We start from the raw sequence: 21,505 nt of genomic DNA, 5'->3' as shown, positions 1-21,505 counted from the left end.
GTTGCAGTCGAAATTTGAATTTGAAACAAGGAAGTGCTGCGGGTTTGATAAATAACCACCACAAGTTAAGGAAAATTAATGGACCTGAATCTCGCTGGAGCAGCCAGTCATACTGTGAGCGCCAATATACGAAAGCAACAAGGAAGTACATACTTATATAAACGGTGTCAGATTTTTCTAAAACTTATTGTTTCTGAAGTTGTTTAAATATAAAAACAGAGCAGTTCATATAGGATGTTTTCATACAGTCTTCAATTTCTCGTTCTCATTGTGATATTTCGAAACGCAGCGGGTAAGATATTAGCAACTAAATATAGACTTCCAAAACTGGTGTTTTTTCATTACTTTACACCGACATTATATGCAAAGTACTACTTCTTTACTAAAAGCGTTTTTACATAAAAAGGCGTTTATTTTTTTACAAACCACAAGTTCAACAATAAAATGCTGAAAGCCAACCAATGCTACACATTTCAAATCTTTTTTAAACACAGGTCAGATTGATTATTGCCTGCAATGTTACGAACATTTCTACAAAGGAGAACCCTCACGGCATACCCCTTGTTACGATTCACCCAGTAATATGACAGGGCATTGTTCTAGTGCCACATACTGCAACACGCAAGTCCATATTTACGGAGGTTGGTAATGAACGGTTGGTGTATATCTATCTGTATTTAATGTAACACTCGATTTGTAATTCCTATTAATTTGGGTGCAAAATACTTGGAGTTGATTACTTGAAATTAGCTTGAGCTTTTCTGTTCCTATAAACTTGTTTCGTAATATTTTCAATATATAACGAGCTTGCTTTAAATTCCATGTCAGTAAGAATCAGGTTTAGATTTGCCAAAAAAAGTATGCTGTTTTACATTTTATCATATCAAAAACGTCTCAAAGAAAACAAAGAACGCCATTTCACTCCTAATCACAACTTATGTCGCACTGTCATACACATAAATGAAATTAGCCTGGTGTTGATAGAATGTGTTCAGTTACAATTGCTATTGTGTAAACAATGTTTTTTACGCAACACTTCTGGTAACACCGGTTTTGTATTTTCAGGGATTTCCAGATCAATAAAACGTTCGTGCAAATACAGTACCATGCCAAATTCGACAAAATGCCGTGCCATTAGCTCTAACCGTACACAGTGCGACTACGCTTGCAATACCGCAGGCTGCAACACTATTCCTACACGTACGTATTGCTAGCGCAACCCTACGTGCCCAATCCTACACCTGTCCAGTAAATTGTAACAACCATAAGGGCGGCCCTTGGTTTCGGCAGCAAGGGACACTGCGTAATTGACATTACTTTGTACACACAGTTATGATGAAACAATGCTCAACAAATTGCAACTACAGAGCAGGACAAGGCTTCTGTGACTATATTACTGGGACGTGTGCATGCAAGAACGGATATATGGGTTTAGATTGCTCTTTTTCAGTATTAGATTTCAACTCAGGGACGCAAGGACGAACGTGCGTTCAATGCAACGAGGAAATGGATTCAAACTGTGCAAAGTCCGAGACCGACCTCCCTACCGCCACCGAGTGTCCGAGTAGTGAAAGATTTTGTGTCGTCAGGAAAGGAATGCTTCTTAACAGAGGTAGAAGTGTCATGAATATAGTAATTATTTTCTCGAACCATTTATTTAAACCCGTCACACCGATGGCATTTATTCCTAAACAAAACTGTAAAACGTTGCTTGGTGGTTGTGAGTTAAACCTAATGTGTCTACACGAATGATGAACATCTAATTAACTGTGTATAAGCTGCAGACAGATGGCCACTGTTTCGACCTAAAAGGTCTGTAGCTTATACACAATTCATATTATTGGCTCCACATTGCTTATCTAATTAACTGTTTGAAAACACTTTTTACTTTTTTGTTATGTGTGGTTCAAGACGGGGAGGTTGTACGCAGTCTCATATCACGAAGTTGCAGCAGCACTATATACGATACGTGTGTACTTGGCATTCCAAACGACAGTGCTCTACGTGGAATCTACACTTTCTATACATGTTCGAAAACTTGCGGTACCGACGCCTGTAATACTGGAATGGGTGAGGGTATTCTAGCGTATAATTTGTTCGCCTCAACCGTCTACTTCAAAACAAGCCGTTGCCATGTTTAAAATTTAAGTAATAATATTTCTATGTTAGTAACCTGGACTTACTGAAAAGCTGCGCGGTAATACAACTACATATTACTGTATGTTCATAATTTGTTCACCACAGGAAACCTTGTATGTCTGCTTTAAAACTGTTTTTTTAAGATTGCAAAACAGACTTTAAAGATTTAAGAACAGTCTTCTTTTCGTTGAGATTTTTTGAACTTATTTTTATTGTGAAAACATTTTACAGTGTAACATTGTTACAGTTTCGGAGACCAAAGCACCGCTTGTTTGCTCCCAATGCAATAATGGGGAATCCTGTTCAATGTCTCCATGTTCGCCAGGCTCCAAATACTGTTACGCCACTGTGGATTACTTTATAAAGAAAGATAATGCCGGAAACATGCTAGGTATTTTTTTAAACTTTTCAAGTATCTTACACATTGTTCTCATAACTTATAACGTTTGCAGAACTAACAGTTCCTTTGAAATTATTTGGTACACGTTAGGAACGTAGTTTGATTAACCCAGACGTGAATCCGAGATTCATACGAAACGAAATGAAGAAATATAATGTTTTTGTTGCTGCCAGGAATATTGTAACATAATAATCTTGTGGCATATATAAAAACGTAACTTTATTCCGACGTTTCGCCTGTTATACAACAAGGCTTCCTCTTGTAACTTAATAATCTGTTCTTCTGGCATATATAAAAACGTAACTTTATAAATGAAGAAACTCCATGCATTTAGATTGGCTGACCATGCCCTTTGTCGTTGGTCGGTAATGATCACGTCTATTTAGTTTACAAAAAGATTTTCGAGGAACGGGGATGTGCAGCAACTTCTGTACGTTCAACCGGATGCGTGGAAACCAATATCCCGGGAACTCAACTCAAGAAAATCTCATGTCATGAAACTTGCGCTACAGCATATTGCAACACCGGATGGCGTAAGAGAGTTAGATTAATAAAACTGTTAACGTTTACGAAGATTTACATGTGCGCTTTCCTTGTATTACAATTAATTTTATATTTATTTGACTGAACGGTGATAAAGAAATTAGTTTTCACAAACTTTTCCTTTTAGCCGCTCGTCCCAGATGTGTCCAATGTAATGAGACTTATTCTCCAAACACACCGTTACGTGACAACTCGTGTTTCAACATCAAAGCCAGCCAAGCTCAGTATTGCAGCCGGCCTTATTACGAATACTGCTATCTCAAAACAATCAAATGGACCAGTAAGACTTACGGTATACATATTTATTTATTGTGGTTAAGCCCGTTTGAATTTACATAAAAGTTCTTCATCAACGGGAATCAATTCTCATTTCTTACGTCTATGTAAAACCCATCTGGACACATGTTTCTGACATACAACAAAATTTCTGGTTCTATAAAATGATTTATTTGGCGAAGGCAAATTTTTGTCGTAATGTCAGCAGCATGGTTAAGCCACACATTCGATTACTAAATTGTATTTAAAGTTAAACGATTGCATAAGATTTCTACTAATTAAACAACAACACAAACACTTCTGTTATTTACAAACCAAAAACTTGTCTGTTTTAAAATAAATGCCAGTCAATGAGACCTTCAAACTATGTTCGCGGGTGGTTTTACTTTTGCTCATGGCGGGATTTTGGTAAGGAGGTTACAATATTTATATTAAGGTGATAATTACATATCTGCGAGTGTTCTTCGAGAATGTTTGTCGACCAAGGAAAAACACAATTGCCACACAACCACTACAGGCGGAATAGCAATAGAAGTTTGCGAGCAGACTTGCAACACTGATGGATGTAACTCAGGTAAGTGCTGATAAGTTCAAAACACTACATTTACTTTGTAACGCATGCTGTGTTTCGGATGCAGGTGCAAGCATCAAGTTCAACGTTCTCCAAGCGTTGATTATTGCACTGGTGGTCACAGTTTCACGTTGGGCCTAGGACCAATTTGTTGAGGATGTGACGTCTGGATAAACAGCAATGCTTTTCTTGAAATATGACCTGTACTTTTTTTAAATCAACCCTACTTTCGACACGCTGACAAACAAATATAGGGCAAGCTTGAATATACTGTATGTGTAAATAACATTAACTTTTACGAGAATTAAACACACGAAAATGCAAAGTGCGTTTGCTTGTTTTTTTGATGAAGTGTTTGGTGAACAGAGAATCAGTTAACATGGTGCAAAGTCTAAACACTAAGCTTTGTATTTTCAAACCGTTTATGAAAGTATGCACTTCCTTGTTGCTTTTTCGTATATAGGCGCTTACAATGTGACTGGCTGTTCTAGCGAGAATCAGGTTGATTGCTTTTAACTTATGGTCGTGTTGACTCTGATTGTTGATCAAACCCGTGGCACTTCCTTGTTTCGAATTTAGGTTTCGATTCCAACACAGGAAACGTGTTGTGTTGGGTAACTAAACGCCTGAATCGTACTAACGTTGACTGTATAGCATAAGTGAAACAATTAAGAATACGTTTTCCATCAGGAGTATTTGTTTACTTCGTTTTTCTAATCTTTTCCTTTGCTACATTCCCCATTGTCTTTGGCTATGAAAGTTTTATTTAGTTAGTGGGAATATCTATACCACGCAATATCGTCGACTGAGTTAAGTGTTATTGTTTCCAAGCTGCTTTTGCCTGTACACCAATTCATACATTGAGTAGACATGCCTGTCGAGCTAATCCCAAATAGCTGTTTGCGCTTCAACCCTAAACAGTATTTGTGGTCATGGTCACAGTTTGTAAATTTTGCTCTAATTAACATCAGCTTTGTTACACGTGTAGATCAAATATTGGTTGCGAATATCTATCGGGTTCCTCGTTGGTGGAATTAGAGTATTAGTCTCGTCAGATGACCGGACTGGGCCGCGGAGAGAAGGAGGATATGGATTCAAGCTGGACAAAGTCCAAGATCGACCTCCCTGTCGCCACCAAGTGTCCGAGTAACGAAAGGTTTTGTGTCGTCAGGAAAGAAATGCTTCTTAACAGAGGTAGAAGGGTCATGAATGGTAATTAATTTTCTCTAAACTTATATTAGCACCCGCTACTCCGATGTTCAATAGCTCTATTTTCGCCAGGCTCCAAATACTGTTACGCCACTGTGGATTACTTTACACGGAAACTTCTGTACGTTCAACCGGATGCGTGGAAACCAATATCTCAGGAACTCATCCCAAGAAAGTCTCATGTCATAAAACTTGCGCTACAGAAAAATGCAACACCGGATGGCGTAAGAGAGTTAGAATAATAATGCTGTTAACGTTTACGAAGATTTACATGTGCGATGTGCGCTTTTTTACAAACAAAAATTGACCTTATATCTTATTTGACTGAACGGTGATAAAAACAGTTATTTTCACAAAAATTTCCTTTTAGCCGCTCGTCCCAGATGTGTTACATGTAGTGAAACTTATTCTCCGAACAAACCGCCACGTCACAACTTGTGTTTCAAAATCAATGCAAGCCAAGCTGAGGAATGTAGCCAGCTTTACTACGAATACTGCTGTATAAAAACAACCAATCTTGAATTTGCCGAATTCGCCTTTCAGAGATGACGTTTTCTTTGCCGAAACTAAGCACACTATAGACCATAACTATACAGTGATATTATTTTCGCAATACAAAGCCTGAGCGAAAGTGCTGCGGTAGTGCAAATACTCATGTTGTGCCTTGAAACCTTTCGCTCTTAATCCCACCATACATGGAGGTTGCGTGGTTAACGAAAAGGGGAGAAAGGTTTTTCAATGGCAAATTGAAACTAAGGCTTGGCGCTGAATTGCTTAATACTATACCCTGTCCTTCCGTCTATTATCTATCCCACCCGGGGGAGCCGAAACGCGCGAATCGAAGCGAAATATTCTATCGCGAGAAAGTTTGAAAAATCAACGGGCGAAGTTTCGATGTGAAGTAAATAGATGATTTACAAAGTTTGGCTCATCATAAACTGAGTTGGAGAATTTTGCATTGCAACGAAAGTTTGAACAGGATAACACCTAACTAGATCGTGTAACAGCTGTGCTGTTTTTGTATAGATTGTAAATTCAAATAATTGCGTTAACCATATTTCTGTTGGGACAATGCGAAGGTGGTGCACATTCGCCTTCAATCTGTTACTGTTTGCCGGACTTGCAACGAGTAAGTATTGCTTGCATCAATTAAAAGTTAGAATTTTGGTTTAGGTTAGATAAAATATCAATTTCGCTTCAGTGAAAACAATAAAAAGAGAAGAAACAACTTACTTATAGGCCAGAATGCTTTTCCGAGAACCGGAAATCCAAGTTACGGCAACCCATACTACCCACAATTAACCAAACACAATCAATTTTCTTCATTTTACGGTTTCCAGTTGACAATCAAATTGTTGTATCATAACACGTCTAACACTGTCTTATAAACTTTGGGAGTTAGAACAAGAAAAGTTAGGCAATCACATAAGCATAAATAAACAATACATGCGGCTAAACGTATAAAAAATAAAGTAAATAACATGGATTTGGAAAGGAAATCAAACAGACAGTGAGCCGATTTGACAAACATGTTTTGCAAACCAAAAATTAAACAACTTCTCGGTCAAACTGGACGTTGCCTATTAACAGAACGTTTCAAATTAAAGTCTGCTGGTTTATTATATACCATAAAAAAAGCGATATCTCCTGTACGGACATAATCAGTTTTTGTAAGAACAAAATTAGTCGATTTCTTTTCTTTCGAAGACCGTGATACCAAAAGTTGGTTTTAGAGAACTTTTTCTTTTCCAGCTGAACGTCTAAAATGTAACCGGTGCATCGGAATATTCGACAAGGACACGACAGCGTATTCAATCCGTTGCATCGGTCACTTTCTTGCTCCCAAGCCTTGCCCTGATGGCAAGGAGTACTGTTATTTAAATACAACCAAAGTAACCAGTAAGTAACTTTTTTGACGTAAAGAACGTCAAAATACATTTTAGCCTCATAATATCGTATGATTTATTTTGACAATTTTATTATTGCCTTACAACAACGTCATACATTGTCTCTTTCAGGTAAATACGGCACGTCCATTATGGTAAATCGTGGTTGCACTTCAGCCAAGAAAAAACACAATTGCAACACAACCACTACTTTTGGGTTTACTATGGAAGTTTGCGGGCAGACTTGCAACACTGATGGATGTAACTCAGGTAAGTGCTGATAAGTTCAAAAACTATATTTACTTTCTAACGCATGCTGTGCTTCGAATGCAGGTGCAAGCATCAAGTTCAACGTCCTCAAAGCGTTGATTATTGCACTGGTGGTCACAGTTTCACGTTGGGCCTAGGACCAATTTGTTGAGGATGTGACGTATGGATAAACAGCATCCAGGCTTTTCTTAAAATATAACATGTGTTTTTTAAATTGTTCACCTCCGCTAAAATTTAGACACATGCTCACAATTGAACATAGGGCATGCCTGATTATACTCTATGTGTACATAAAATTCCTATTTATGCAGTTACGAAAATTAAACACACGAAAATATAATGTGCGTTTGCTTGCTTTTTTGATGAAATGAAGTGTTTTGTGAACAGAGAATCAGTTAACATGGTGCATTGAGGGTCTTATTAGGTTATGTTGGTGTACAGGAGCAACTCACCTACTCATACACACTTTTCCACGGCTACCTATATAGGAATAGTGTGAGTGGTTTTATCATGTTCACAAAATATCAATGGCGATAAAGAGTAGCAAATTGTCACGTGATCATTGCCGATCTGTAAAAGTAACAAAGAAGTTTCCAATCTCTGATAGGTAATTTCAGTTCCTACCACAGGCAGATAAGAGAATTGTCAGTAAAGTTGATAGATTGTATCTGTACAGTTTTCATTTCCTTGTTCTTCTTGTGATATTACGAAGTTCCGAGTTATTTGTTTTGACGCGCACAGTCATAAACATAACGTTGTGTATTATAAAAACTGACACCGTTTACAAAAGTATGTACTTCCTTGTTGCTTTTCATACATGACTGGCTGTATCAGAGAGATTCAGGTCCATTAATTTCCTTAACTTGTCATACATTCACAATGTGACTGGTTTCATACATTCACAATGTGACTGGCTGTTCCAGAGAGATTCAGGTCCATTAATTTTCCTTAACTTATGGTGGTTATTTATCAAATCCGCAGCACTTCCTTGTTTCGAATTCAAATTTCGATTGCAACACATGTATCCTGTTTCCCCATTGTCTTTGGTTATGAAATTAAAACCATTACATGTACGATCATACACGAATGTGAGAACCGACCTCCCAAAAGAACATTGCACCCGTTGCTTTGAGTAACTAAAACTTTAAGTGTTATTTAGTTAGTGGGAATATCTATACCACGCAATATCGTTGACTGAGTTAAGTGTTATTGTTTCCAAGCTGCTTTTACCTGTACACCAACTCATACAATGAGTAGACATAGCTGTCGAGTTAATCCCAAATAATATGAACAAAATAGCCCATACAATGCTGGGAAACTTCATGCAGACGTTTCGATTGTGTTCTACAATCATTATCAATGCAAATAAAGGCGAACCGGCAAAATGGTACGGTGAAGTTGCGAATTTATAGAAAAAGGCGGGGAATTAAATAAGCGCAATTGTTAAGATTAGAGCCGAACGGAATTGCCTGTAGCAGTGATAAAAGGAAGGGTAAAAACAAATTAAAGGCACTGTGCACGATAAAAAAAATTAAAAAACATTATAAAATACACGGTTTAAATGTTGAAAAGTCGTAGTGGCACGGAGGATGTGTCGGAATTTAAAAGCGGCCTTAACTTTTGGATGTAGATCGTTTCCAAAAAAGATAGGCGCCGGTTTCCTTAAATCTGTCCAAGGATAGTTGGAATGTTAAAGTCGATCCTGTGTGATGGATTTGACACAAGATGTTGACAAACATCCGACGAAGGGCTCGTCATGTGCTCTTTGAGCCTCGTGATAAGGTTACGTTTTGTCTGGCCAATATATGATGAACCACAGGAGCACGTGACGCGGTAAACAACGTTAGATCGTGTTAGCGTTGGTTCCCGGTCCTTTAGAGGAAATAAGGTGCCAAGCTTGGTGCTGTCAAAGAAGAGACGCAGTTGTGTGTTGCCTTCTGTGAGCTGGGCAACACACCTGCGAATTTCCTTTGATAGGTGTTTTGAAGCAAGGCCGAGATATGGAAGTCGTATAAGCAGGTGTTGCTGGGGTTGCTTTGTCATCTCTTTAACCTGGGTTTGGGTGTGACGCTTCTGTAAGACTTTCCAACATTTAAACCGTGTATTTTATAATGCTTTTTATTTTTTTATCGTGCACAGTGCCTTTAATTTGTTTTTATCCTTGCTTTTATCACTGCTACAGGCAATTCCGTTCGGCTCTAATCTTAACAATTGCGCTTATTTAATTCCCCGCCTTTTTCAAAAACTTCGCAACTTCACCGTACCATTTTGCCGGTTCGCCTTTATTTGCATTGATAATGATTGTAGAACACAATCGAAACGTCTGCATGAAGTTTCCCAGCATTGTATGGGCTATTTTGTTCATATTAAAGATGTACAAAACCGTGAGTTATGTTCCTAATCCCAAACAGTATTTGTGGTCAAGGTTACAGTTTTCAAATTTTGCACTAATTAACTCAGCTTTGCTACACGTGTAGATTAAACATTAGTTGCGAATATCTACCGGGTCCTCGTTGGTGGAATTAGAGTATTAGTCTCGTCAGATGACCGCACTGAGCCGCGGAGTGAACGAGGATATTGATTCAAACTGCCTCCCTGTCGCTATCGAGTGTCCGAGTAAAGAAAAATTTTGCGACGTCTTAACAGAGGTAGAAGGGTCGTGAATAGTAATTATTTTCTCGAACCATTTAAACCCGTCACACCGATGGCATTTATTCTTGAACAAAACTGAAACAAATTGCTTGCTGTATCACTGGGACGTGTGCATGCAAGAACGGATATATGGGTTTAGATTGCTCTTTTTCAGTATTAGATTTCTACTCAGGGACGCAAGGACGAATGTGCGTTCAATGCAACGAGGAAATGGATTCAAACTGTGCAAAGTCCGAGACCGACCTCCCTACCGCCACCGAGTGTCCGAGTAATGAAAGATTTTGTGTCGTCAGGAAGGGAATGCTTCTTAACAGAGGTAGAAGTGTCATGAATATAGTAATTATTTTCTCGAACCATTTATTCAAACCCGTCACACCGATGGCATTTATTCCTGAACAAAACTGAAAAACGTTGCTTGGTGGTTGTGAGTAAAATTAAATGTGTCCACACGAATGATGAACATCTAATTAACTGTGTATAAGCTGCAGACAGATGTCCACTGTTTCGACCTAAAAGGTCTGCAGCTTATACACAATTCATATTATTGGCTCTACATTGCTTATCTAATTAACTGTTTGAAAAACACTTTTTACTTTTTTGTTATGTGTGGTTCAAGACGGGGAGGTTGTACGCAGTCTCATATCAAGAAGTTGCAGCAGCACTATATACGATACGTGTGTACTTGGCATTCCAAACGACAGTGCTCTACGTGGAATCTACACTTCCTATACATGTTCGGAAACTTGCGGTACCGACGCCTGTAATACTGGAATGGGTGAGGGTATTCTGGAGTATAATTTGTTCGCCTCAACCGTCTACTTCAAAACAAGCCGTTGCCATGTTTAAAATTTAAGTAATAATATTTCTATGTTAGTAACCTGGACTTACTGAAAAGCTGCGCTGTAATACAACTACATATTACTGTATGTTCATAATTTGTTCACCACAGGAAACCTTGTATGTCTGCTTTAAAACTGTTTTTTTTAAATTGCAAAACAGACTTTAAAGATTTAAGAACAGTCTTCTTTTCGTTGAGATTTTTTGAACTTATTTTTATTGTAAAAACATTTTACAGTGTAACATTGTTACAGTTTCGGAGACCAAAGCACCGCTTATATGCTCCCAATGCAAAAATGGGGAATCCTGTTCAATGTCTCCATGTTCGCCAGGCTCCAAATACTGTTACGCCACTGTGGATTACTTTATACAGAAAGATAACGCCGGAAGCATACTAGGTATTTTTTTAAACTTTTGAAGTATCTTACACATTGTTCTCATAACTTACAACGTTTGCAGAACTAAAAGTTCCTTTGAGTAGAAATTATTTGGTACACGACGTGAATCCGAGATTACGTTTTCATATATGCCAGAAGAACAGATTAATAAGAAATGAAGAAACTCCATGCATTTAGATTGGCTGACCATGCCCTTTGTCGTTGGTCGGTAATGATCACGTCTATTTAGTTTACAAAAAGATTTTCGAGGAACGGGGATGTGCAGCAACTTCTGTACGTTCAACCGGATGCGTGGAAACCAATATCCCGGGAACTCAACTCAAGAAAATCTCATGTCATGAAACTTGCGCTACAGCATATTGCAACACCGGATGGCGTAAGAGAGTTAGAATAATAAAACTGTTAACGTTTACGAAGATTTACATGTGCGCTTTCCTTGTATTACAATTAATTTTATATTTATTTGACTGAACGGTGATAAAGAAATTAGTTTTCACAAACTTTTCCTTTTAGCCGCTCGTCCCAGATGTGTCCAATGTAATGAGACTTATTCTCCAAACACACTGTTACGCGACAACTCGTGTTTCAACATCAAAGCGAGCCAAGCTCAGGATTGCAGCCGGCCTTATCACGAATACTGCTATCTCAAAACAATCAAATGGACCAGTAAGACTTACGGTATACATATTTATTTATTGTGGTTAAGCACGTTTGAATTTACATAAAAGTTCTTCATCAACGGGAATCAATTCTTATTTCTTACGTCTATGTAAAACCCATCTGGACACATGTTTCTGACATACAACAAAATTTCTGGTTCTATAAAATGATTTATTTGGCGAAGGCAAATTTTTGTCGTAATGTCAGCAGCATGGTTAAGCCACACATTCGATTACAAAATTGTATTTAAAGTTAAACGATTGCATAAGATTTCTACTAATTAAACAACAACACAAACACTTCTGTTATTTACAAACCAAAAACCTGTCTGTTTTAAAATAAATGCCAGTCAATGAGACCTTCAAACTATGCTCGTGGGTGGTTTTATTTTTGCTCATGGCTGGATTTTGGTAAGAAGGTTACAATATTTATATTAAGGTGATAATTACATATCTGCGAGTGTTCTTCGAGGATGTTTGTCGGCCAAGGAAGAACACAATTGCCACACAACCACTACAGGCGGAATAGCAATAGAAGTTTGCGAGCAGACTTGCAACACAGATGGATGTAACTCAGGTAAGTGCTGATAAGTTCAAAACACTACATTTACTTTCTAACGCTTGCTGTGTTTCGGATGCAGGTGCAAGCATCAAGTTCAACGTCCTCCAAGCGTTGATTATTGCACTTGTCACAGTTTCACGTTGGGCCTAGGACCAATTTGTTGAGGATGTGACGTCTGGATAAACAGCAATGCTTTTCTTGAAATATGACCTGTACTTTTTTTAAATCAACCCTACTTTCGACATGCTCACAAACGAACATAGGGCATGCTTGAATATACTGTATGTGTAAATAACATTAACTTTTATGCAGTTACGAGAATTAAACACACGAAAATGCAAAGTGCGTTTGCTTGTTTTTTTGATGAAGTGTTTTGTGAACAGAGAATCAGTTAACATGGTGCTCAGTCTAAACACTAAGCTTTGTATTTTCAAACCGTTTATGAAAGTATGCACTTCCTTGTTGCTTTTTCGTATATAGGCGCTTACAATGTAACTGACTGTTCCAGCGAGAATCAGGTTGATTGCTTTTAACTTATGGTCGTGTTGACTCTGATTGTTGATCAAACCCGTGGCACTTCCTTGTTTCGAATTTAGGTTTCGATTGCAACACGGGAAACGTGTTGTGTTGGGTAACTAAACGCCTGAATCGTACTAACGTTGCCTGTATAGCATAAGTGAAACAATTAAGAATACGTTTTCCATCAGGAGTATTTGATTACTTCGCTTTTCTAATCTTTTCCTTTACTACTTTCCCCGTTGTCTTTGGCTATGAAATTAGAAACACTATATGTCCAATCATACACAAATCTGAGAACCGACCTCCCAAGAGAACATTGCACCCGTTGCTTTGAGTAAGTAAAGCTTTAACTGTTAGTTAATTAATGGGAGTAACTATGCCACGCAATATCGTAGACTGTGTTTAGGGTTTTGTTTCTCAGTTGTTTTTACCTGTACACCAATTCATACATCGAGTAGACATGCCTGTCGAGCTAATCCCAAATAGCTGTTTGCGCTTCAACCCTAAACAGTATTTGTGGTCATGGTCACAGTTTGTAAATTTTGCTCTAATTAACATCAGCTTTGTTACACGTGTAGATCAAATATTGGTTGCGAATATCTATCGGGTTCCTCGTTGGTGGAATTAGAGTATTAGTCTCGTCAGATGACCGGACTGGGCCGCGGAGAGAAGGAGGATATAGATTCAAACTGGACAAAGTCCAAGATCGACCCCCCTGTCGCCACCAAGTGTCTGAGTAATAAAAGGTTTTGTGTCGTCAGGAAAAGAATGCTTCTTAACAGAGGTAGAAGGGTCATGAATAGTAATTAATTTTTTTTAAACTTATATTAGCACCCGCTACTCCGATGTTCAATAGCTCAATTTTCGCCAGGCTCCAAATACTGTTACGCCACTGTGGATTACTTTACACGGAAACTTCTGTACGTTCAACCGGATGCGTGGAAACCAATATCCCAGGAACTCATCTTAAGAAAGTCTCATGTCATTGAAACTTGCGCTACAGCAAATTGCAACACCGGATGGCGTAAGAGAGTTAGAATAGTAAAACTGTTAACGTTTACGAAGATTTACATTGGCGATGTGCGCTTTTTTACAAACAAAAATTGACCTTATATCTTATTTGACTGAACGGTGATAAAAACAGTTATTTTCACAAAAAAATCCTTTTAGCCGCTCGTCCCAGATGTGTTACATGTAGTGAAACATATTCTCCGAACAAACCGCCACGTCACAACTTGTGTTTCAAAATCAATGCAAGCCAAGCTGAGGAATGTAGCCAGCTTTACTACGAATACTGCAATATAAAAACAACCAATCTTGAATTTTCCGAATTCGCCTTTCAGAGATGACGTTTTCTTTGCCGAAACTAAGCACACTACAGACCATAACTATACAGTGATATTATTTTCGCAATACAAAGCCTGAGCGAAAGTGCTGCGGTAGTGCAAATACTCATGTTGTGCCTTGAAACCTTTCGCTCTTAATCCCACCATACATGGAGGTTACGTGGTTAACGAAAAGGGGAGAAAGGTTTTTCAATGGCAAATTGAAACTAAGGCTTGGCGCTGAAGTGCCTAATTATATACCCTGTCCTTCCGTCTATTATCTATCCCACCCGGGGGAGGCGAAACGCGCGAATCGACGCGAAATATTCTATCGCGAGGAAGTTTGAAAAATCAACGGGCGAAGTTTTGATGTGAAGTAAATACATGATTTACAAAGTTTGGCTCATCATAAACTGAGTTGGAGAGTTTTGCATTGCAACGAAAGTTTGGACAACACTTAATTTAGTCTTGTAACAACTGTGTTGCTGTTGTATAGATTGTAAATTCAAATAATTGCGTCGATCATATTTCTGTTGGGACAATGCGAAGGTGCTTTACCTTCGCCTTCAATCTGTTACTGTTTGTTGGGCTTGCAACGAGTAAGTATTGCTTGCATCAATTAAAAGTTAGAATTTTGATTTAGGTTTGATAAAATATCAATTTCGCTTCAGTGAAAACAATAAAAAGAGAAGAAACAACTTTTACTCACAGGCCAGAATGCAAAAATTCCGAGGACCGGAAATCCAAGTTACGACTACGAACACTACCCACAATTAACCAAACACAAACCAGATATTCAAATACGTATGTATCGTCTTTTTTCAATCAATTTTCTTCATTTTACGGTTTCCAGTTGGCAATCAAATTGTTGTAGTGTAACGTATCATAACACGTCTAACACTGTCTTATAAACTTTAGGAGTTAGAACAAGAAAAGTTAGGTAATCACATAAGCATAAATAAAAAATACATGCCGTTAACCGTCCAAAAAAATAAGGTAAATAACATGGAGTTGGAAAGGAAATCAAAAGGAAATCAAACAGACAGTGAGCCGAATTGACAAACATGTTTTACAAACCAAAAATTAAAAAACTTATTGGTCAAACTTTCTTGGTATTCTGTCTTGGCCTATTAACAGAACTTTTCAAATTAAAGTTTTTGTAAAAACGAAATTAGTCAATTTGTTTTCTTTCGAAGACCGTGATACCAAAAGTTGGTTTTTGAGAAGTTTTTTTTCTTTCAGCTGAACCTCTAAAATGTAGCCAGTGCCATGAAAGTTTGCTTTGTACCGGTCACTTTCTTGCTCCCTTGCCTTGCCATAATGGCGAGGAGTACTGTTATTTAAAGACAGCCAAAGCAACCAGTAAGTAACTTTTTTGACGTAAACAATGTTAAAATACATTTTAGCCTCATAATATTTTCTGATTTATTTTGACAATTTTATTATTGCCTTACAACAACGTCATACACTGCATCCTTCAGGTGAAAACGGCACGTCCATTCATGTATCTCGTGGTTGCACTTCAATCAAGAAAGAACACAATTGCAAAACAACCACTACAGGCGGAAGAGCAATAGAAGTTTGCGAGCAGACTTGCAACACAGATGGATGTAACTCAGGTAAGTGCTGATAAGTTCAAAACACTACATTTACTTTCTAACGCTTGCTGTGTTTCGGATGCAGGTGCAAGCATCAAGTTCAACGTCCTCCAAGCGTTGATTATTGCACTTGTCACAGTTTCACGTTGGGCCTAGGACCAATTTGTTGAGGATGTGACGTCTGGATAAACAGCAATGCTTTTCTTGAAAAATATGACCTGTACTTTTTTTAAATCAACCCTACTTTCGACATGCTCACAAACGAACATAGGGCATGCTTGAATATACTGTATGTGTAAATAACATTAACTTTTATGCAGTTACGAGAATTAAACACACGAAAATGCAAAGTGCGTTTGCTTGTTTTTTTGATGAAGTGTTTTGTGAACAGAGAATCAGTTAACATGGTGCACAGTCTAAACACTAAGCTTTGTATTTTTAAACCGTTTATGAAAGTGTGCACTTCCTTGTTGCTTTTTCGTATATAGGCGCTTACAATGTAACTGACTGTTCCAGCGAGAATCAGGTTGATTGCTTTTAACTTATGGTCGTGTTGACGCTGATTGTTGATCAAACCCGTGGCACTTCCTTATTTCGAATTTAGGTTTCGATTCCAACACAGGAAACGTGTTGTGTTGGGTAGCTAAACGCCTGAATCGTACTAACGTTGCCTGTATAGCATAAGTGAAACAATTAAGAATACGTTTTCCATCAGGAGTATTTGATTACTTCGCTTTTCTAATCTTTTCCTTTACTACTTTCCTCGTTGTCTTTGGCTATGAAATTAGAAACACTATATGTCCAATCATACACAAATCTGAGAACCGACCTCCCAAGAGAACATTGCACCCGTTGCTTTGAGTAAGTAAAGCTTTAACTGTTAGTTAATTAGTGGGTATAACTGTGCCACGCAATATCGTAGACTGTATTTAGGGTTTTGTTTCCTAGCTGTTTTACCTGTACACCAATTCATACATCGAGTAGACATGGCTGTCGAGTTAATCCAAAATAGCTGTTTGCGCTTCAACCCTAAACAGTATTTGTGGTCATGGTCACAGTTTTTAAATTTTGCTCTAATTAACATCAGCTTTGTTACACGTGTAGATCAAATATTGGTTGCGAATATCTATCGGGTTCCTCGTTGGTGGAATTAGAGTATTAGTCTCGTCAGATGACCGGACTGGGCCGCGGAGAGAAGGAGGATATAGATTCAAACTGGACAAAGTCCAAGATCGACCCCCCTGTCGCCACCAAGTGTCTGAGTAATAAAAGGTTTTGTGTCGTCAGGAAAAGAATGCTTCTTAACAGAGGTAGAAGGGTCATGAATAGTAATTAATTTTTTTTAAACTTATATTAGCACCCGCTACTCCGATGTTCAATAGCTCAATTTTCGCCAGGCTCCAAATACTGTTACGCCACTGTGGATTACTTTACACGGAAACTTCTGTACGTTCAACCGGATGCGTGGAAACCAATATCCCAGGAACTCATCTTAAGAAAGTCTCATGTCATTGAAACTTGCGCTACAGCAAATTGCAACACCGGATGGCGTAAGAGAGTTAGAATAATAAAACTGTTAACGTTTACGAAGATTTACATTGGCGATGTGCGCTTTTTTACAAACAAAAATTGACCTTATATCTTATTTGACTGAACGGTGATAAAAACAGTTATTTTCACAAAAAAATCCTTTTAGCCGCTAGTCCCAGATGTGTTACATGTAGTGAAACATATTCTCCGAACAAACCGCCACGTCACAACTTGTGTTTCAAAATCAATGCAAGCCAAGCTGAGGAATGTAGCCAGCTTTACTACGAATACTGCAATATAAAAACAACCAATCTTGAATTTTCCGAATTCGCCTTTCAGAGATGACGTTTTCTTTGCCGAAACTAAGCACACTATAGACCATAACTATACAGTGATATTATTTTCGCAATACAAAGCCTGAGCGAAAGTGCTGCGGTAGTGCAAATACTCATGTTGTGCCTTGCAACCTTTCGCTCTTAATCCCACCATACATGGAGGTTGCGTGGTTAACGAAAAGGGGAGAAAGGTTTTTCAATGGCAAATTGAAACTAAGGCTTGGCGCTGAATTGCTTAATACTATACCCTGTCCTTCCGTCTATTATCTATCCCACCCGGGGGAGGCGAAACGCGCGAATCGAAGCGAAATATTCTATCGCGAAAAAGTTTGAAAAATCAACGGGCGAAGTTTCGATGTGAATTAAATACATGATTTACAAAGTTTGGCTCATCACAAACTGAGTTGGAGAGTTTTGCATTGCAACGAAAGTTTGGACAACACTTAATTTAGTCTTGTAACAACTGTGTTGCTGTTGTATAGATTGTAAATTCAAATAATTGCGTCGATCATATTTCTGTTGGGACAATGCGAAGGTGCTTTACCTTCGCCTTCAATCTGTTACTGTTTGTTGGGCTTGCAACGAGTAAGTATTGCTTGCATCAATTAAAAGTTAGAATTTTGGTTTAGGTTAGATAAAATATCAATTTCGCTTCAGTGAAAACAATAATAAGAGAAGAAACAACTTTTACTTACAGGCCAGAATGCTTTTCCGAGGACCAAATATCCAAGTTACGACTACGAACACTACCCACAATTAACCAGACCCCAACCAGATATTCAAATACGTATGTATCGTCTTTTTTCAATCAATTTTCTTCATTTTACGGTTTCCCGTTGGCAATCAAATTGTTGTAGTGTAACGTATCATAACACGTCTAACACTGTCTTATAAACTTTAGGAGTTAGAACAAGAAAAGTTAGGCAATCACATAAGCATAAATAAACAATACATGCGGCTAAACGTATAAAAAATAAAGTAAATAACATGGAGTTGAAAAGGAAATCAAACAGAAAGTGAGCCGATTTGTCAAACATGTTTTGCAAACCAAAAATTAAACAACTTCTCGGTCAAACTGGACGTTGCCTATTAACAGAACGTTTCAAATTAAAGTCTGCTGGTTTATTATATACCATAGACAAATCGATATCTCCTGTACGGACATTATCAGTTTTCGCAAAAACAAAATTAGTCAATTTCTTTTCTTTCGAAGACCGTGATACCAAAAGTTGGTTTTAGAGAAGTTTTTTTTTCTTTCAGCTAAACCTCTAAAATGTAACCAATGCATTGGAAGTTTCGACAAGGACACGACAGTGCGTTCAATCAGTTGTATCAGTCCCTGGCTTGATCCCTCGCCTTGCTTTAATGGCAAGGGGTACTGTTATTTAAAGACAACCAAAGCAACCAGTAAGTAACTTCTTTGACGTAAAGAACGTCAAAATAGATATTAGCCTCATAATATCGTATGATTTATTTTGACAATTTCATTATTGCCTTACAACAACGTCATACATTGTCTCTTTCAGGTAAATACGGCACGTCCATTATGGTAGATCGTGGTTGCACTTCAGCCCAGAAAAAACACAATTGCAACACAACCACTACTTTTGGGTTTACTATGGAAGTTTGCGAGCAGACTTGCAACACTGATGGATGTAACTCAGGTAAGTGTTGATAAGTTCAAAACACAATATTTACTTTGTAACGCATGCTGTGTTTCGGATACAGGTGCAAGCATCAAGTTCAACGTTCTCCAAGCGTTGATTATTGCACTGGTCACAGTTTCACGTTGGGCCTAGGACCAATTTGTTGAGGATGTGACGTCTGGATAAACAGCATTCAGGCTTTTCTTAAAATATAACATGTGTTTTTTTAAATTGTTCACCTCCGCTAAAATTTAGCCACATGCTCACAAACGAACATAGGGCAAGCTTGATTATACTCTATATATGTACATAAAATTCCTATTTATGCAGTTACGAAAATTAAACACACGAAAATATAATGTGCGTTTGCTTGCTTTTTTGATGAAATGAAGTGTTTTGTGAACAGAGAATCAGTTAACATGACGCATTGAGGGTCTTATTAGGTTATGTTGGCATACAAGAGCAACTCACCTACTCATACACACTTTTCCACGGCTATCTATATAGGAATATTGTGAGTGGTTTTATCATGTTCACAAAATATCAATGGTTATAAAGAGTAGCAAATTGTCACGTGATCATTGCCGATCTGTAAAAGTAACAAAGAAGTTTACAATCTCTGATAGGTAATTTCAGTTCCTACCACAGGCAGATAAGAGAATTGTCAGTAAAGTTGATAGATTGTATCTGTACAGTTTTCATTTCCTTGTTCTTCTTGTGATATTACGAAGTTCCGAGTTATTTGTTTTGACGCGCACAGTCATAAACATAATGTTGTGTATTATAAAAACTGACACCGTTTACAAAAGTATGTACTTCCTTGTTGCTTTTCATACATTGGCGTGACTGGCTATATCAGAGAGATTCAGGTCCATTAATTTTCCTTAACTTATGGTGGTTATTTATCAAATCCGCAGCACTTCCTTGTTTCGAATTCAAATTTCGATTGCAACACATGTATCCTGTTTCCCCATTGTCTTTGGTTATGAAATTAAAACCATTACATGTACGATCATACACGAATGTGAGAACCGACCTCCCAAAAGAACATTGCACCCGTTGCTTTGAGTAACTAAAACTTTAAGTGTTATTTAGTTAGTGGGAATATCTATACCACGCAATATCGTTGACTGAGTTAAGTGTTATTGTTTCCAAGCTGCTTTTACCTGTACACCAATTCATACATTGAGTAGACATGCCTGTCGAGTTAATCCAAAATAATATGAACAAAATAGCCCATACAATGCTGGGAAACTTCATGCAGACGTTTCGATTGTGTTCTACAATCATTATCAATGCAAATAAAGGCGAACCGGCAAAATGCTGCGGTGAAGTTGCGAATTTATAGAAAAAGGCGGGGAATTAAATAAGCGCAATTGTTAAGATTAGAGCCGAACGGAATTGCCTGTAGTAGTGATAAAAGTAAGGGTAAAAACAAATTAAAGGCACTGTGCACGATAAAAAAAATTAAAAAGCATTATAAAATCGATTCGCGCGTTTCGGCTCCCCCGGGTGGGATAGATAATAGACGGAAGGACAGGGTATAGTATTAAGCAATTCAGCGCCAAGCCTCAGTTTCAATTTGCCATTGAAAAACTTTCCTCCCCTTTTCGTTAACCACGTAACCTCCATGTATGGCGATACGTATGCGTACTTGGTGATCCAATCAACAAAGCTCTACGTGGAATCTACACTTCCTATACTTATTCGGGAACATAATGAAAAGCTGGGCGTTAATACAACTACATTTTGCATTACCACTTTTTGTTTGGAATTTATTCCACAGGAAAGCTTGTATGTCTGCGTAACACAGTTTCTTAAGATCGCGAAACAGACTTAAAAGATTTAAGAACAGTCTTTTTGACTATATTCCCAATATCCCTGGGACTAATCTCAAGAAAGTCTCGTGTCATGAAACTTGCGCTACAGCAAATTGCAACACCGGATGGCGTAAGAGAGTTAGAATAATAATGCTGTCAACGTTTACGTTTATTCACATAGGCGATGTGCGCTTTTTTGTTTTCAAAAAAAATGGATATCTTATTTGACTGAACGGTGATAAATACATTAATTTTCACAGAGATTTACTTTTAGCCGCTCGTCCCAGATGTGTCAAATGTAGTGAAACTTAAACTCCGTACACATACAGT

At 37.9% G+C, this 21,505-nt stretch overlaps 5 protein-coding genes across 8 annotated transcripts; all 5 read left to right on the top strand.

The window, feature by feature from the left end:
* Positions 1–129: 129 nt before the first annotated feature.
* On the top strand, positions 130–4,233 carry LOC145913292 (uncharacterized). 3 transcript variants are annotated; one of them, XM_083000899.1, is made up of 10 exons: positions 130–292; positions 495–641; positions 1,066–1,200; positions 1,469–1,612; positions 1,912–2,070; positions 2,387–2,530; positions 2,926–3,072; positions 3,210–3,374; positions 3,795–3,932; positions 3,997–4,233. In XM_083000899.1, exons 1-10 carry the CDS (start codon positions 235–237, stop codon positions 4,068–4,070), a joined length of 1,311 nt encoding a protein of 436 aa, XP_082857025.1. In that variant the 5' UTR covers positions 130–234; the 3' UTR covers positions 4,071–4,233. The 3 variants fall into 3 exon arrangements, with proteins under 3 accessions (XP_082857025.1, XP_082857024.1, XP_082857023.1); XM_083000898.1 differs by having other exon boundaries at positions 1,331–1,612; positions 3,210–3,362; XM_083000897.1 differs by having other exon boundaries at positions 1,331–1,612.
* Positions 4,234–6,112: 1,879 nt separating this feature from the next.
* Positions 6,113–7,619, top strand: LOC145913297 (uncharacterized). Its single transcript, XM_083000906.1, has 4 exons — positions 6,113–6,267; positions 6,891–7,037; positions 7,157–7,294; positions 7,358–7,619. Exons 1-4 carry the CDS (start codon positions 6,210–6,212, stop codon positions 7,429–7,431), a joined length of 417 nt encoding a protein of 138 aa, XP_082857032.1. The 5' UTR covers positions 6,113–6,209; the 3' UTR covers positions 7,432–7,619.
* A 2,521-nt stretch (positions 7,620–10,140) lies between these two features.
* LOC145913294 (uncharacterized) lies at positions 10,141–12,709 on the top strand. 2 transcript variants are annotated; one of them, XM_083000902.1, is made up of 7 exons: positions 10,141–10,262; positions 10,563–10,721; positions 11,038–11,181; positions 11,411–11,557; positions 11,695–11,847; positions 12,280–12,417; positions 12,482–12,709. In XM_083000902.1, exons 1-7 carry the CDS (start codon positions 10,157–10,159, stop codon positions 12,550–12,552), a joined length of 918 nt encoding a protein of 305 aa, XP_082857028.1. In that variant the 5' UTR covers positions 10,141–10,156; the 3' UTR covers positions 12,553–12,709. The 2 variants fall into 2 exon arrangements, with proteins under 2 accessions (XP_082857028.1, XP_082857027.1); XM_083000901.1 differs by having other exon boundaries at positions 11,695–11,859.
* A 2,040-nt stretch (positions 12,710–14,749) lies between these two features.
* Positions 14,750–16,173, top strand: LOC145913296 (uncharacterized). Its single transcript, XM_083000905.1, has 5 exons — positions 14,750–14,845; positions 14,958–15,050; positions 15,489–15,608; positions 15,728–15,865; positions 15,930–16,173. Exons 1-5 carry the CDS (start codon positions 14,788–14,790, stop codon positions 15,998–16,000), a joined length of 480 nt encoding a protein of 159 aa, XP_082857031.1. The 5' UTR covers positions 14,750–14,787; the 3' UTR covers positions 16,001–16,173.
* A 1,950-nt stretch (positions 16,174–18,123) lies between these two features.
* LOC145913295 (uncharacterized) lies at positions 18,124–19,699 on the top strand. Its single transcript, XM_083000904.1, has 5 exons — positions 18,124–18,294; positions 18,407–18,496; positions 18,970–19,116; positions 19,236–19,373; positions 19,438–19,699. Exons 1-5 carry the CDS (start codon positions 18,237–18,239, stop codon positions 19,506–19,508), a joined length of 504 nt encoding a protein of 167 aa, XP_082857030.1. The 5' UTR covers positions 18,124–18,236; the 3' UTR covers positions 19,509–19,699.
* The last annotated feature ends 1,806 nt before the right edge of the window (positions 19,700–21,505 follow it).

The sequence above is a fragment of the Ascidia mentula genome, chromosome 9 (genome assembly GCF_947561715.1).
Source record: "Ascidia mentula chromosome 9, kaAscMent1.1, whole genome shotgun sequence".
In the NCBI taxonomy this organism is placed as follows: domain Eukaryota; kingdom Metazoa; phylum Chordata; class Ascidiacea; order Phlebobranchia; family Ascidiidae; genus Ascidia; species Ascidia mentula.
Note: the sequence above shows the minus strand (reverse complement) of the source record. Positions and strands in the feature narration are given on the sequence as shown.